The sequence below is a fragment of the Bemisia tabaci genome, chromosome 7 (genome assembly GCF_918797505.1).
Source record: "Bemisia tabaci chromosome 7, PGI_BMITA_v3".
In the NCBI taxonomy this organism is placed as follows: Eukaryota; Metazoa; Arthropoda; class Insecta; order Hemiptera; family Aleyrodidae; genus Bemisia; species Bemisia tabaci.
This window is the reverse complement of record NC_092799.1, coordinates 44533861-44551027: the sequence shown is the minus strand read 5'-3', so window position 1 is coordinate 44551027 and position 17167 is coordinate 44533861. Positions and strand designations below refer to the sequence as shown.

The following is a 17167-nucleotide window of genomic DNA, read 5'->3' as shown; positions in this document are numbered from 1 at the left end:
AATTCAAATTGGCAACATTATTTTTTCTCCATTTAAACCCATGGAAATGTATCGATTCTGGGGAGAGGGAGATGTTCCAACGAGAATCGATCAATTAACATAGGTTGTAAAGGAGGAAATCCGGTGTTGCCAAATTGCTGGATCCGCCTCTGGCCATTACTGTTTTACAGTCTTCAGTAATTATAGAACTAAGATAAACCTATCTTTACTCGTTTTATCAGGTTTTTTGACACAACCTCAGTATTACAATCACCCGTAATCCCCATCCCCTGCCCTAGAAAAAAAGAAATATTAATTAAAAACAAGAAACGATAATGCATAGATATTTTTGTGCACACGCTGCAGTATCAACGTGTTTTCTAGTTATAGTTGTTCACCGAAGATTACTGCACTTTCTCGCAAGAATAATGCGTGTCTGAAGTAAGACAAAATCCTGACGCGTCTTCGAACTTGGTTCATTATTTCCATCGCAAAGCAGACAATTTATCAACCCCAGCAACCAGCAAATCAGCTCTGAACTTTCGATCACATGCGAATTTTCATTAAGCCGTTTTACAACAGCCACACTCAGAAAACAACCGTTGAGTTATCGATCGTATATTTGTTTCTGTAACGGTACATGTAGTTTAAAATTACGAGGGTCAATGAAGAAGTTGCATTTAGTTGTTGCTCCGTCAATCTTTTCCTCCGCCGCGCCGATGTTTTTCACGGCCAGCGACGACGATGGACGATTGCTCGGTGACGAAGCGCCTTCAATGAATCCGAACGCAACCGAGCACACACAGGCGTTCGTTAAGTCGCATCACTGAAACTTGATTATTTCTTTTAGTGAGATCAGTGACGACGATCAAAAGTACCCTGAAGATCATTTGATATCGTGCTCTACATTTTCAAATTATTCAGTGCTCAAAAAACGTATTTCAATGTATCTTTTTAAACTGTTAGATCAATCTTGTATATTATTTGCCTCAGTCCAAAACTAATCAGAAGGTAATGACAAAATATTGCCCTGGCAACTCAATAAAACATCTTTCGCTCAAAGAAATTGTACCGTGCGATGTATGTCCATCTAAGCGGAAGGGGCCTAAGTCCAGGATGCAATTAACTTTTCAGTAAAGCAATTTTCGTTAAAAGCAAGGTCGAGGATTTAGTTTTTTGAAACTACGGCGCGAGAAACTCCCACCGAGTTCTATGAAATGTGTTGCGATCGGTATGGTTCATTTTTTCGCAAATATATATACACATTGTCAGAACGACCATTATTTGGACCGCGTTAAACAGAAAGGAACCAAGCCACATCAGCTATTGCCAAATTTAACTGGGCAATTTAATTTTTTACATGAAAACGGATTGGAAAAAAAAACACATTGGATGCAGAGTCCAGACTCTTAAAACATTGACAAGAAAAAATACTCTTGATTCAATCGGATTTTTGCTTCAATCAAAACGAAGTCCGCTTAAATTAAGAGGTTTGGTTCTTGATTTAAACTAGATTCTGATTGAATCAAGAGAGCACTTATTCTTGTCGATGTTTTTAAGAGTCTGGACTCTAGATCCAATGTGGTTTTTTTCCAGTGCGGTTGTGCGAATTTGTGTGCAAATTTCAGTGAAAATTCTCCACGGTACGAAGCAAATCCCTTAAAAGTTTCCAAGAAATTCGAACAAACGTTCTCTCGTAAAAAAATTTAATTGTCCAGTTAAACTTGGCAGTAGCTGATGTGGCTTGGTTCCTTTCTATTAAACTCGGTCCATTTTTGCTCTTCGTGTAAAGTCCCTTTTCTCGTGGACGGTTACATGTTTGGATTTTTTTGCCCAATTGTATGACTTTTTTGACGTCAAATTTTTAATTTCTTCACCAAGATTCTCGAGATTTTTATAACTGCAAAATGCTGTCGCTTCCGAGGAAACTCACGGTTCATCAACCGTTGATAAGTCTGAATTCTCTGCGATGAAATACGAATAAATTTGTAGAAACCCGAAGAAAGTACTCAAAATTGTTGCGTAATGCCTCGCTGAATCTTCTCCTCCCGTGTACCCCTGCGTATCGCCGGCAAAGGCCCCAGCCAACCCATTGGCGGATCCAGAAAATTGGCAACATTGTCTTTTCTCCATTTAAACCTATGGAAATGTATCGAATCTTGGAGGGGCCAGGTACTCTGACAAGAATCGAGTATTTAGCATATGTTTAAATGGAGGAAATCCGGTGTTGCCAAATTGCTGGATCCGCCTCTGAGCCAACCCCATCGAGCGTTACGCAATGTGTGTGTTAGGTGTAGTGCAATGTGTGTGTCTTGTTCGTCATCTCGCCAAATAAAATTAGATTCATTGAAGGTGATAAAATAATAACAGTAGCCAAAAATTAGAATACAGACTCGGTTCAGCTTTTTGAACGGGCCCCTTTTGAAAATGTTTTTGATTGTTGTCATAATTGTGATTGTCAAGTTGCACCACGCGGATATTCCTTGTAGATCATTTTGCAACTCTCATTCAAAGGGGTTGCGTTCTCTCTTGTCACTCCGGATCTGGAATGTCAGAGACAGCGCAGCGGGGTGAAATCGGATCTCATGATGTTCTCACCGCACTCCGTTAATCAGTTCTGCCGTGCTAAGGATAAACCTTATATGAACATCCAAACTTTGCCAAATTTCTCTCGTTAAAAAAACAAATTTCTTTGATAATCCTTGTGTAATTTCCTTTGAATTTGTCTCCAAAAATTTTTCCTTTATTTTAATTTTTCTAAAGTGCCAATCGTTGTAATTCCTTGCCAGGGTCTTTTTTCAAAATTATACTGTTTCTTTTCTCTCTGAATTTATTTGAACTGTCTTTTTTATGGTTGCCTTATTAGAACCCCTTTAAACCTCCCATAATCGCAATGTAAACCCTGCTACAGTCAGAAAATACAGGGAAAACCGAGAAATGTTGAATGAATGAATCTCAAAAGTCAGAGAAAACGTTGAAATTTCAGGGCTAATGATAAAAAAATCAGGGGAACATTATTGTTTTTGTACATTTATTTGCTTTTCAGAATGGATTTGACTTTTGATCAACGAATTTTGCCCGAAAATTATCTCAAATTATATTTTGTAACCCTGAGGCATATCTTTGACTGTCAGGGAATTTTACTCTAATGTGCAGGGAAATTTCAGGGAATATCATTTTCTAAATTTTGGCAGCCCTGCATGGCGCTTCCTGAGGAAATAAAGTTATTGAAGGAGTGATTATGAATGCGGCCATGAGGAGATGAATATGGCCCGAACGTAACAAGTCCGAAATGAAGACATTTTCAACTGTGAGCGACAACGATGCTCCTCGGGTTAATATCTGCGGGGTAAACTTCCCTCGTAGCGAAGGCAATTTTCCCGGGAGCCTCGGTGCGGTCATTGCGAAACGGAGGACTTGTCACCACAAAGAAGAACTTGTTAACAAGTGACGCGGCAGTCATTCATGATTTCATGCAGGGGTGGCTCCCAATCAGGGGTGACTCCGTGGTGGAGGGCCCTCAGGCTCCAGGCAGCCCTCTGCCCTGTCCCTGTCCTGGCTCAAGTACCGTGCGAGTGCGCTGCGCCCTTGCACAATATACTACCGTATTAAAAGAGCACGCCAAATGAGCATTCGACTCACGCCAAATTTCCTCCGATAATTGTTTTATTTTGAGAAAATGTTTGATTATCTTCCTGTCGGAATTTTTAAGATGCTCTAGCCTGGATGCCGAAAGTTTTAGTCACGGAGGGTGTCTACAAGTCCGGAATTTCCGGAAAGTCCCGAAAAAGTACTGATTTTTTAAGGGCGGCCCGGAAGTACTGAAAAAGCGCGGAATTTCCGCAAGAAGGTCCTGAATTTTTCATTTTTGTCGCAAATTTGGGTGAGAAATTCAAAATTTTGAAATTTTCCGAATTTCGTCAAATGGAGGTACTGAAAAAGTATTGAATTTTTCTGTTGAAGAGGTACTGAATTTCTTGAGAATGTACTGAAAAAGTACTGTAAAAGCACTGATTTAAGGAATTCGATCGAAACTTGCAGTTAGGGAATTTTACCGGTGGTCAGAGACTCTTAGGAAAGATACCTCACTCAGGGTCGTACTCATAATCATCCCTTAAACAGCTCCTTTTTTTGGGGGGGGGGGGGGGCTCCAATCGGTTTACTTTGTGATTAAGAACGGTTCAATGAGATACTTAAAATAGCATCCTAATAAGGACAATTTTTGCGAACCTTTAGTAAAATGTAGTCGTATAACTTTGAAAATAGGTATTGAAAGGGATTACAATGATTTACCACTACAACACGAGAGAAAATCTATTGCGAGTTTTGTTTAGTTTTAGGTCGGTTCGCAAGTTAGGGCTTTTTTCAAGAAAGGAAAAGCCAGAGACTTCGGATATCAAGCTGGTTGTGAATCGCCATCCTGACTAGATTTATTCGGAGAATCTGGCAACTTTTGGATGCTCACATGGAGTTTTTTAACACGGTAGAATGGTTCGCAGAGAGTAACCCGCCTGCCTAGCGCCCTCGTGTGTAGTTCTCTCATTAAGTACCCAATTTCCATTCTTGAGCTTTTGTGTGAGCAGTCCTTTTTAATTCACTTACAATCGAGTATTTGCCCATTTGTTGCCGTTTGTATTTTGCGAAATACATCTCAAGTCCACCATCTCAGCATGATTGCCTTGCGGCAGGGGTTGCGGAACTTAGAATATTAGTCTGAATGACGTATTGTTGCGGATGGTGATCTATACAGTGCAGTGTTGAAAAATATTCGCACCAACTATTCAAAAAGTATATTCAGCTTTCAAGAGAGAAAAAAGTACAAGGGGGCATTTTGAAAAGTCTGACTTTAGCTGTGCTTATTCGCAGAAGGAATGCCTTTAAAAATTGTTAAAGTTTATGCTAAAAATCGATGGTTTATTAAAAACGTGTTTACTAGATTTACCTGCGGGGCGATCATTGTAAATATAGACAAAGCTATAGGCAAAGAAGACTAAAGGAATATGGAGGAATGCTATTGGTTGAAGCGGGTGGTTGTAATGGACAAAGGGCTGGTAATATAGACGGCAATATAAGGCATGATAGTATGGGCTATAAGTAACGGCAACCCACCAGAGACCCTATAGTCGGTCATCATTTTCTCCTATAGTCCATAGCAACAGCACATCTACCAATAGGATCGCGGATCGCTCCGTACTCCCTATGTCTTCTTTGTCTATTGCTTTGTTCATCAATTTCTATAATCAGCTCGTCGATCAGGTATAAGACTTGATGCCTAAGTTTCTCGCCTAGCCTATGACAAATACTCCACATTTCTGCTACAGTCCATATAAATCTATTCATGAGCTGTGGAAAATCACTGATTTCTTATAAATTGTCTCAATTCCCCTTTCCGTCATTTTGTTTCAGGAAGGAAAGAAAAAATTTGAGAAGCAAACCGCCAAGTTCTGTCAAAGCCAGGAGAGGTACTTGAATCTCTCGACGAAGAAACAGGATAACATTCTGCAAGAGGTGAGTACCGCATCCTCATGTTTTACATTTTATTATTTTTACGAGCACAGCTCATCAATAAATGTTTAAAAAAATTCTAACAAATTTTGATGCTAATGTTGGGAAAATCAAAAACTCGCAATAATTAGACCGCGTTTAGCTGAAAGGAACCAAGCCACATCAGCTATTGCCAAATTTAATCGGGTAATGAAATGTTTTCCAAGAGAACGTCTGTGCGGATTCCTTTGAAAATGTGAAGGAATTTGCTTCGCACTCTACAGAAAATTGACTGAAATTCGCACAAAAATCCGCACAACCGTTTGCATGTAAAAAATTAAATCGCCCAATTTTTGGCAATAGCCGATGTGGCCTGGTTCCTTTTTGCTTAACGCGGTCCGATTGGCGTTTAAATATCGCACTGTTTTGAGCGATCCGGAACGACAAATATGATCGCAACGTCTTCAATTTCACTTGCCTTTGCAAGCAAACGTTAATTTCAGGTTCAATCGGTTTATTTTCAGCAACGCAGCGTAAAGAGGAAAAAAACCGACGATGACCACTGTAACTCGTTGACCTTTGAGGTATTTTTAAAAAGTCGCTCGCGATTGCATTAACCCTCCGCGCTCTCTCGGGAGCTCGGAATTCCAATGATAACGGCTCGATCGTTCGTTTCTGCTCACTGTGTTCATTCATCTGGCCTCCCATTCAGTAATAAGTTATTCATTCAACTTTTTAGCCGCTTGCTATTCATTCATCCGCTCACCCGTTCTTGAAATAACTCCTTGTTTTACGCTTTGGCGTGGTTTTCTCAACTTCATTCACTTTTCGTGTCCTGCCGCCGCGCTGAGGAAGAGCGCTGCATGTGCATTCGATGTTGCCGAATTTTCAACGATAAAGTGTGTATTCTCAAGAAAATCTATGAATTTTTTTTTTATTTTTTATTTTCAAAAACAAATTTAAGTACCGTGAATGAAATTGTAAATTAAAAGCGTCTATATAGCCAGAAAGATTTCTGAGTAAGCCTTGGTTTAATTCGTTCACTGGAAAAAAAACCACACTGGATCTAGAGTCCAGACTCTTAAAAACATCGACAAGAAAAAATACTCTTGATTCAATCAGTTTTAAGCTTAAATCAGGAACCGAGCCTCTTAATTTGAGCGGATTTCCTTTTGATTTAAGCTTAAATCTGATTGATTCAAAAATCCTTTTTCTTGTAAATGTTTTCAAGAGTCTGGACTCTAGATCCAATGTGTTTTTTTTTTTTTTTTCCAGTGCGTTATAAAAGATGTTCAAATTTAAATCATCCGTGAAAATTCTGAGAATTCGTCGCAAAAGTTTTTTTTAAGAAAATTTCACAATTTGTTAAAATAAAGTTTGGTATGTCCAAATGTTCATAAGACGTTCTTTCTCAGCGCGGTGACATCTCATAGAACTTCTACTTTCAAATATTTGTGGAGAAACGACGTTTCCGCGGATTCAACGCAGAAAACGTCATAGCTCTACAGCGATAGGACTTGTCTCTCAGGCAGTCTCGTCTGACGTTACGAAGACTTATAAATCGACGAAAAGGAGATTTTTAAAGCTTTTGAGCTTATTTTCAATTCAAATCGACGGTCCTCGGCAGAAAGGGAACGTGACTTTCTCGAGCGCCGCCCCTGATGACGTCGAACCCTCCAGTCGAAAACGAAGTGGAAAAAGACCCCCTCGGAATGCGGGCTCCAGCTGACAACGATGGGAGGAAAGTGTGTCACAGAATAAGGGAAAGGAAATGATAATGCCGGACGTCATCACCGTTATCTAACCTACCCCCCCCCCCCCCCCCGCGGTGCAACCCCCGTTTCGTTTTCCCGACTTATACCTCCACAACCGTGCCCTCGAGAGAAAGTGATTTTTCGGGAGTATTTAAGCAAAAGCCGCGGTGCCAAGTCACATACTCGTATACTCTATTGCAGTTTCCCTCGTCATCAAATTTTTTATTTTTCATACTTTATACTCATACCAGTAGCGTGGCGTGCTTTGCGATGTATCGATTGACCTGACATTTAAACTTATAGAAATGGATCGGTAACTAAGGTGTTCGCAACGAACATCTTCATAATCGATTCTTTACCATATCGACGGTGAAACTACCAAACCACGTAGCTCGTTTGCGGTGTTTAAAAATCTCCGCTCACATTTTATTTTTTTTGAAGTAGACCACATCAATATCATTCCTTGATATTTTCACAGAATTTTCTCCGCACGAAGAGGAAAAATCACGGAAATTTTCAAGACTGGACGTTAAGTAGCTTTTCATTTAAAAAATAAAGTATGACAGGAAGTCTGCGACGTCGCAAACCGAGATACGTGGTTTGGTAGTTTCGCCGTCGATATGCTTCAACAGGGTGTCTAGCATCAAGATTTTCCCGATTTCATCAGGATTTGAGGAAAAATCAGTCGTAAAATCAAGATTTGAGAAAAGTCCTTGAAACTTAATTCTTGAGTTCTGTTTTCGCATACGCTTATGAAGACGTTTTAACTTTTCCCCGCAAAAAATCAGGATTTGATCAGGATTTGGAAAAATTATGAAATCAGGATTTAGCATTCAAAAATCAGGAAAAATCAGGATTTCGTAAAATGAAAAAAAAACTTGACACCCTGTTCAAATGAGGCAATATCGATGATCGATCATCAACGCTCCGCCACTGGTGTCTTGCGGAAGGCTGCAACTTTCATCACATCTGCAGAAATCCATTACTCGCCATCAGATCAACCCCCAATTGGCACTCCTTTGCGCTGAGCTATAATTCGATTGAAGTTACAAAGGCGAAAGAAGTTTCCCTCTCTGCAAATAATTATCGCGCCCTTGAAATGATTGTTTTACATCCCTTCAGTGAAGTCCCCAAAACGGTTTGAATGCGTACTCAAGCTGCGACTTACCCACCTTCTTCCGGTCCGCAAAAATTTGGAGTTTTTTTTTTTTTTTTTTTTTTTTTTTTTTTTTTTATATTGTACGTTATTATTATCTACTCGTGCAATCGATCACAACAAAATAGACCTTGTCAAAATATTAAGCTAACGGAAACACTAGACACGCCTACTCATAAGACGACGTGAATGCTGTGGCGCGGAGAAGAAAAGAATGAGTGTAACTCCGGCAAGCTGATTGTTGAAATTGGTAGACAAAGCTGTAGACAAATAAGACAAAAAGGATATGGAGGGATCTTATTGGTGGAAGCGGATGGTTGCAATTGACAAAGGAAGTAGGTAACAGACTAACTAACAGCAATCCTTGAGAGACCCTATAGTTAGTCCATCGAATTTTCCCTCTTACTCTATAAGAATCGCCCATTTCAACTAATGGGATCGCTCCATACTCCTTTCGTCTTCCATGCTTATCGCTTTGTCTATCAGTTACAACAATCAGCCGGTTGCGCTTATGGAGCGGGCGGCACATGGGTACGAAAAAGCTCAGGGTTTTTTTTTTTTTATTTTTTTTTTTTTTTTATTTTTTTATCGAAATAGAAATAAGAAACGCACACTATCAACCGTTGGTATTCAAATTCGAGTCAGGTTTTGAAAATGGATCGATAATGCCTTTGAGGCAGAGTTTCAATTCATGAACGATGCTTGATTTGTAGGAGGATCAAAGTTTCAAGGAATTCAGCCCGACTTTGAGAAGTCAGAAAAAGTTGGGGAATTTTTCCGCGGATTTTTTTCTTCCAGCTAAAACGCATTTTTTCACTTTCAAGATACTTTGCGCTCAGAATTGTTTGTGTTCGGCTCTTAAGGGTTCCACAAATCGCACTATTTGGTAGCGCTGTCACGTAAGGAAGATAGCAAAGAATTAATAGGATACGTTTAAATGAGAAGTTTCAGAAGAAGTTTAAAGAGTATAGTTACCGCATGAAAAGTGTCCATTTTATTTTTTATATATTTACCATCGATCAACTAATTTCTTTTTTTCAGTGTGATTAAATACTGAAAGCGCCCTATCTTCGTGCAACGACGACGTATAAATGCAATGAGTGACACATTTTGTCATCAAAAGCGGAAAAAATTAAGTCGCTCCAGCTTTATCAATGGCTACTTTTGGATACAACTATTCTTGTTCGTGGGATGTCCATGTTGCATAAGCGAAAATTTGCAGGCGCTCTGATTTTCTTACGCAAAACGCACGGTTGCAGCTATTAGTTCTCGAGAGCTTTCTACGTTGCACTTACAAATTGTGTACTCCATGAAATTCTCGAAACATGGATGAGTCGTGTTCGTGCAACACCATGACAGCTAGCTTTGCAAAATGGTGCGCTATTTTAACGAAGAGCATTTCCAGCATTGCGGATGATAATCTCGCAAATCGTTACCAATAATATTTTCGCACTTTGCATAATTTTGCAACTCTGCCAACTTGACTCATCCGAATTTCGAGGATTTTGTGGTGCTCATGATTGTAAATGCAACGAAGAAGCTGAAGCTCTCGGGAACTAACAACCGTTAGCCGTGCATTGTGCGTAAGAAAACCGGAGCGCCTGCAATTGTTTGCTTATGCAACACGGATATCCCGAGAACACGAATAGTTGTATCCAGACCTGGTTATTGAAAAATCCGAGACGGCTCCAATTTTTCCCGCTAGTAAATTAACAAACTGTGTCACTCGTTGCACTTGTAAGTTGTCGTTGCACGAACTATAAGAAATGAGTAGTTAAAGTTATAGAAGCTTTGCTGTGCTACTCAGATTGGGCAACTTTTAATTAATCGCTGTATCGCCAGAACTAGTGTACCTGTATAACGGGAGAGTATTGCCATCTCTGTGCCGCTCTCTGATTGGTTCATCAATTTTAGGCTGTCATTGAGCTCCAAAGTTGACCCAATGTAAACAAACCCGACCCAGAGGAACACGTATTATCGGCTGAAAAATGAATGATAATCACACTCGAGGCTTAATTTTCGGCAAAAATATTCGTCTAAGTTCGATCCGAACTCAACTCAGAAGCTGAATATAAAAAAATTTCTACCAAATCCAAAATCACGTCTAGAACTTGGTGGAACTTGGTCGCCATCTCGTTTGTTTACATTGGGCCAACTTTGGGGCTCCATGATAGCCAACCAATCAGAGAGCTGCACACTTTTTCTGTAGTAGAGGGATTGAAACGGCAATACTCTCCCGTATACAGGTACTCCAGTTGAAACCGGATAGAACTTCCAAAGAAGTTGCGAACTTTGGAATAAAATTTGCTTATTGTCTTGTGTAAGTGAGCTTTTACAAGATGATAGCCACAATGCGAGGGTTTGGCAACGGAGTGTTGTCGCATTTGAAAATTTGAAAGGAGGAGGCGAGGAAGTTGGAAACGTCATCGATGTTATCTAACACGTGCCACCCTCGACCCCCTACCCTCCGCCCCCGACTACGGTATCAACGCAACACATTGATGACGTCAGCGTCGCATCGCCCTCCATTCAAGCTTCCAGCTATTGTTGTCGGGCCGCCTCTTTATTTACCCTGGAACGCGCGCTCTGGGAACATTCACGGAGTTTGTTTTGACGGATCCATTTAATAATTCTTTTTATCGTTGGATGCGTTGCGTCGAGTGGCCTCTCGAGTTTTTTTCACTTTTTGGAGGCATGTCATGGACAGCATTGGTAAAAAAAACACATTGGATCTAGAGTCCAGACTCTTAAAAACATCGACAAGAAAAAATACTCCTGATTCAATCGGATTTTTGCTTAAATCAAGAACCAAGCCTCTTAATTTGAGCGGATTTCCTTTTGATTTAAGCTTAAATCTGATTTAATCAAGAGTATTTTTTCTTGTCAATGTTTTCAAGAGTCTGAACTCTAGATCCAATGTGTTTTTTTTTTTCCCCCAATGAGTACTGCCGTGCTAAGGAAGAACACCGTATGAGCCTCCAGACGTTGCCAAACCTCACTCGACAAATCTTCAATTTTCTATACAATTTGCAGATACTTTTCCTCCAATTTTTGCAGAGAATTTCGTTCGTGATTTGATCTACCTATAGTGTCCATAAGCACCATAATGAAAAATATGCATGACTATCCCCAAAAATAGGTATTTCCTGAGAGTGAATTTGGCAACATTCGAATGTTCATACGGCGTTTTTCCTTAGCACGGCAGAGTACACAAAATCGACCGATCGTGGGTCTCACATAGAGACATCAAGTTTGAAATCGAACGTACATTTGTTTGAAGTTTTCTTTTTTTATGACACTATTAATTAACTTGGGATTATCCGAATTAATGTGGCGGTCGGCCTGTTCGGATAACAGAAAATTCGGATAATCCGGACTCGGTTACTAATTTTTGTATAATGAATGGAATTTCGATGAAATCAATTCAATGTACCTTAATTTTATACTTTGGTATACAAAATTAGCATGCGAATATTCAGATATGGATTTTAGAGAGATGTAGAACGAAAGGGCCATTGGCGGATCCAGCAAATTGACAAAAGTGTTTTCCGCCATTTAAACCTATGGAAATGTATCGAGTCTTGAAGGGGCCAGGTACTCCGACAAGAATCGATTATTTAACACATGTTTAAATGGAGGAAAGCCGGTGCCAGTGTTGCCAAATTGCTGAATCCTCTTTTGGAAAGGGCTATCTAAGATGCGTCATCTTTTCCTGTGACTGCCGCGTGATGTATTTCGACAATTAATGAGTTCGGATACTAATCCGAGGTTTTGGTTTTACTCTCAGAAATTTTTCGCACAGCTCTTTCACGTTTTAATGTCCTAACACTCTTAGGTTTTGTCCACATGGATTAATGACTTATGATGACATTGTTAACTTCGGAAGAATCCGAGATTGCCAACCTTTCCTTCTCCTCTGAATGCACTCATGCATAGCAGCATGGTGAACCTCCCAAACCACGTATCTCGTTTGCGGTGTTTAAAAATCTCCGCCTATATTTTAATTTTTCGGAGAAGAACAAATGGATGTATTTCTACCAAACAGACCTATGTGGGGGTGAGAAATATGGGGTGTGCTCGTCGAAGCTGCATAAGAAGCAATGTAAAAGTGGGCGTGATTCCTTTGAAGAATTGGAAAAGCGGGATATTACATTCTATCAAACAGACCTATGTGCCAACTGAATGCGGAACTCATGAGCCGCGAGGATGGGACGAGAGCGTTGTGGACAGGGCTCATGAGTTAAAGACAGCGGACCGGAAGGCGGCGGACGGTGGTTCCTCCATCTCCGTTGACGTCACTGGCGCTTTATTATTCTCATTCACTCTTACAGCCAGAGAACTAACGAGCGCACCCCATATTCTCACCTCCACATAGGTCGTTGGTAAATACGTCCAATCAAGACATCTCGCAGGAAATTGCACGCAATTTTTTATGCTTCACGAAATGCCAATAGATTCGCATATTTCATAATTTTTTGACATGGAAATTGGAAAAATGATTTAAAAGTAGAAATCGGGACGTACTGCGGATTTCCAAATCAAGATACGTCAGAATTCCTCAATCGCTTGAAATCTCTTTCACAGAATTTTCCTCGCACGGAGAAAAGAATTGCAGAAGTTTTCAAGAATTGACGTTGAGTAGTTTGCATACATACATAGAAACCGCTTTCACAGGCGCTCTGCGACTCCCAGCCGACAAAGTCCACTATCGTCCCAGAGCCCTTCGGGGGGGGGGGGGGGGGGGGCATTCCCCCATGTTGAGTAGTTTTCCCGTTTAAAAATAAAGTCTGACCGGAAGTCTGCAACGTTGTGAACCGAGATACGTCGTTTGGGAGTTCGTGGTCAGTATCGTTTGATGGAGGAAATCCTGAAGAAAAGCTGATGCCGTTGACTCAACGTCGCGGGAAGGGGTAGGATGAGCGTAAGCGCCGCATTTTAATTAGTTGAGAATACTACTATGTAACTCCAAGGTGTCTACAAGTCTGGAATTTTAGGAAAGTCCGGAAACAGTACTGAATTTTTTAGGACGGCTCGGATGTACTGAAAAAGTACGGAAATTCCGCAAAAAGGTCTGGAATTTTATTTCATTTTTGTCGCAATTTCAAATTTTTGAAATTTTTCGAATTTCGTCAAATGGAGGTACTGAAAAAGCACGGAATTTTTCTGTTGGGGGAGGAACTGAATTTCTTGGTAGGGTACTGAAAAAGTACTGTATAAGTACTTATTTTCGATGAGCCTGTTTTATTAGACGCCCTGGCGGTCCGGAAGTACTGAAAAAGTGCGGAAATCCCGCAAGAAAGTCCGGCATTTTTTTCATTTTTTAGTCATTTTTGTCGCAAGTAGAGCGAGAAATTCAAATGCGTGGAAATTTTCGAATTTTACCAAACGGAGGTACTGAAAAAGCACTGAATTTTTCTGTTGAGTAGAATTTTGGGAATTTCCGGGAATTTCTTGAACTTCCTCCTGAATTTCTCGGGAATGTACTGATTTTTGGCCAGCCTATTTTAGTAGACACCCTGAACTCGATTTCTCGAAAAATCTCAGTCACATTCCTTCAGCTCTTCACCACAGATACGCACATCGTAGGTATCGTCCGATAGGGGATACCCCGAGGAAAAGTCGATGCCGTTGACTCAGCGTCGCGGGACGGGGTAGGACGAGCGTAAGCCGTGGCTAATCGGGCGGAAGGTCGCGACCGTGGCCCGCACCCGCGGATCGGGATCCTCAACCCTTCCGCGCTTTCCGCCCTCCGCGGCCGCCCCCGGCAGGTCCTCCGCTCCCGTCCTTCCTCCCCGTCCCCGCGGCTCCGGCTATCGATCCGCCGTCGCATCGCCCGTGCGCGCGCAACCCCCGTCCCCGAGTCCCGAGTCCCGCCGAGTCGGACCCTCCAGTCCTTCGCCGATCCCCTCGCCAGCGGGAGCCCTTGCCCGGAGCCAAGCCAGCTTCTGCGATGTAGCTTTCCATGTTGTGACCCAGTCCTTTGTTGTTCGCGTGCCGCTCCAGCCAAGTGCGAGAGCTAAAGTTCGGGTTCTAGTGGTCGGACTCGAGGAACGTTGGGATATCTCGGGGTCCGACGCGGGTTTTGGTGATGTAAACAAGGTAGTGCTGCACCTGCTCCCGCTTGTTTCATGACAACAGTAAATGCCCCAAACAGGTACTTACACATACCAATACTCAGAGTTCTCGTTTTTCTATCACCAAACGCTGAGAAATGGATACAGCGAAAAGGAAACGTGTCTTTCTAGGGGAGAAAGAATCTGCTTGTCTGTTAGTCGGCTGGATTCTGTACTGCCGTCCTAAGAGAAAACGCTGTATGAACCTTCAGACGTTGCCAAATTTCCTTTGTTGATGAGACACGATTCCTGGTAAACTTATGAATGTTTTCTTTCCAATTTTTCGGATAATTTTGTTCGCAATTTCACCTCAAGTCCCTGAAAATTTCATGGAAAAATATCCATAACTTTCCTCTAAAATAAACACTTAAGTGAAGGAAATTTGGAAACTCTCGAATGTTTATACGGCGCTTTTCCTTAGCTCGAAAGTGTAGTCATTCATATCCTCGCGTTCGCTTCATGAGAACAGTAAATGTCCCAATTGTCCCGCACTGGAAAAAAAAACACATTGGATCTAGGGTTCAGGCTCATGAAAACATTGACAAGAAAAAGGACTCTTAATTCAATCAGATTTAAGCTTAAATCGAAAGGAAATCCGCTCAAATTAAGAGGCTTGGTTCTTGATTTAAGCTTAAATCTGATTGAATCAAGAGTAGTTTTTCTTGTCGATGTTTTTAAGAGTCTGGACTCTAGAGCCAATGTGTTTTTTTTTTTTTTCCAGTGCACACTGCCATGGCAAGTATAAACGCTGTACATGGAGAGAAATCTCAACACATAAGTTTGGTTAATATGGGAAGTAGAACACAAAAGTTTGGTTAATATGGGAAGTAGAACACAAAATAATCCGTAGCCTTCGGTCGACAATTTCAAGAGGAAATCTCAGCTAGTTTTCTTGGAGAAATTCAATGAAAAACGAGTGGTGAATACCAACGTCGCAATTGGAGGAATGCATTTGCCCGGTCTCTCCTTTGTTTTCTGCGATGAATTCACCGCAAATTGTACCAAAATCAACACAAAACTTTTGGTATTTGTGCTCCACTTCCTATATTAATCAAAAGTAACACAAGAATACAAATATTTTTATCAGTGTATGGGCACTGGAATGCTGCCAAATGTCTGCTTTAAAAATATTTATTTTCAAAGGAAGTTGTGAATATTTTTCCTTGAGATTTCCAGACTTTTTAGATCAAATTATGAAAGACATCCTCTGAAATATCGGAGGAGAAATATTCGCAAATCCTGAAAATTCGTGGTTCCTCGGAGGAAATTCGGTCATGCTTGATAGCTCTTGCGATGTTTGTATAATCCTTGACATGTGGCTGAAATGAAACCTTGTCATGAAGAAAGCCTCAAAAAGGAATTTTAGCTTGAGCTCAAAACTAGTTCTGGCTGGAGTACCAGTATACGGGAGAGTATTGCCACCTCAATCCTTCTACTACAGAAAAAACTGTGCCGCTCTCTGATTATGGTCGGCTATCATAGAGCCCCAAAGTTGGCCCAATGTAAACAAACTCCACCCCTTCGCTCCTAGTTTGGCCCAATGTAAACAAACAAGATGGCGACAAAGTTCTGCAAAGTTCGAGACGTGATTTTGGATGTAGTAGGCATTTTTACTTTCTCGCTCCCATAGGGTAGAGAGGAAGTATTGTCATCCTCCAAAAAAAAAAAAAAAAAAAAGTTGAAATTTCATCATTTCTAGGACGTTTTAAGGTCCCAGGAGTAAAAATAACCATACTTGGAAAAATGTGTGTCCGTCCGTCCGACGTCCCCCAAATCTGTCTACAGCGATATCTCAGAATCTATCTGTTCGATTTCATTCAAAATTGGCACAGGACACCATATCATATGGTCTTCTTATGCACGTTCAACGATTTTGAGGTACGCTAAAATTTGGGGGGGGCTACGCTCAATTGTCCATTTTTAGGCAAAATCACACGGAAAGCTCATTTTGGAAAGACTGTAAATTTTGAAAAATGTCTTTAATTCTTTAACAATGGGCATCAAGCACATCACCTGGGTCATTAATTTAAGTTCCAAAAAGATCTTTGGACTAAACTCAAAATTCAAGAGATTACGAGGCCCAAAAGTAGGCACTTTGCTCCGCGAAACAGCTCATTTTCAAGGACTGTAAATTTTAAAAAAATAAAAAAAAATAAAAAAAAATGCCTTCAATTCTTCGAAAGTTGGCATAAGAGCACCACCTGGTTCATTAATTTAAGTTCCTACGAGGTCTTTGGACTAAACTAAAAATTGAAGGGTTACGCGTCATTTAGTGAGGGCACTGCGAAATCACACACGAATATATGGACTAAAATTTTGAAAAATGCCGTTAATTCTGTGAAATTTGGCATCAAACGCAATTGAATCATTGATTTGAGTTCCTGAAAAATAGGACTAAACTCAAAATACGAGGAGTGCAGACCATCTCAAGGGGGGTATCGAGATCACTCATCGGTGGGAAGCTCCGCAGTCTGGGCGTAACATTCTAACAAATGGATTAAATGTATTAAAATTGGAGATAAAAAAGTTAGCAACTGCTACATACCAAAAAGAATACTTGCACAACTATCCTACTCAGCTTAAACTGTGAGCGAACGGATGAAATGATGAAAACATGAGACCAGTAAAGGGTTGAGGAACAGAAAGTAAACACTACACCCGATTATATTCACGATATTACG

General features: G+C 40.7%; 1 protein-coding gene across 5 annotated transcripts in view; it reads left to right on the top strand.

Moving 5' to 3' along the window:
* Graf (GTPase regulator associated with FAK) overlaps window positions 1–17167 on the top strand; it is a 150525-nt gene that overhangs the window by 83480 nt on the left and 49878 nt on the right. For 4 of the 5 annotated variants that reach the window (XM_072302834.1, XM_072302833.1, XM_072302836.1 and 1 more), the window contains exon 4: window positions 5386–5487. In XM_072302834.1, coding sequence (XP_072158935.1) covers window positions 5386–5487 — 102 coding nt within the window. Of the gene's footprint in view, window positions 1–5385; window positions 5488–14274; window positions 14528–17167 lie in introns of those variants that run through there. The other variant, XM_019049646.2, reaches the window with a different exon arrangement.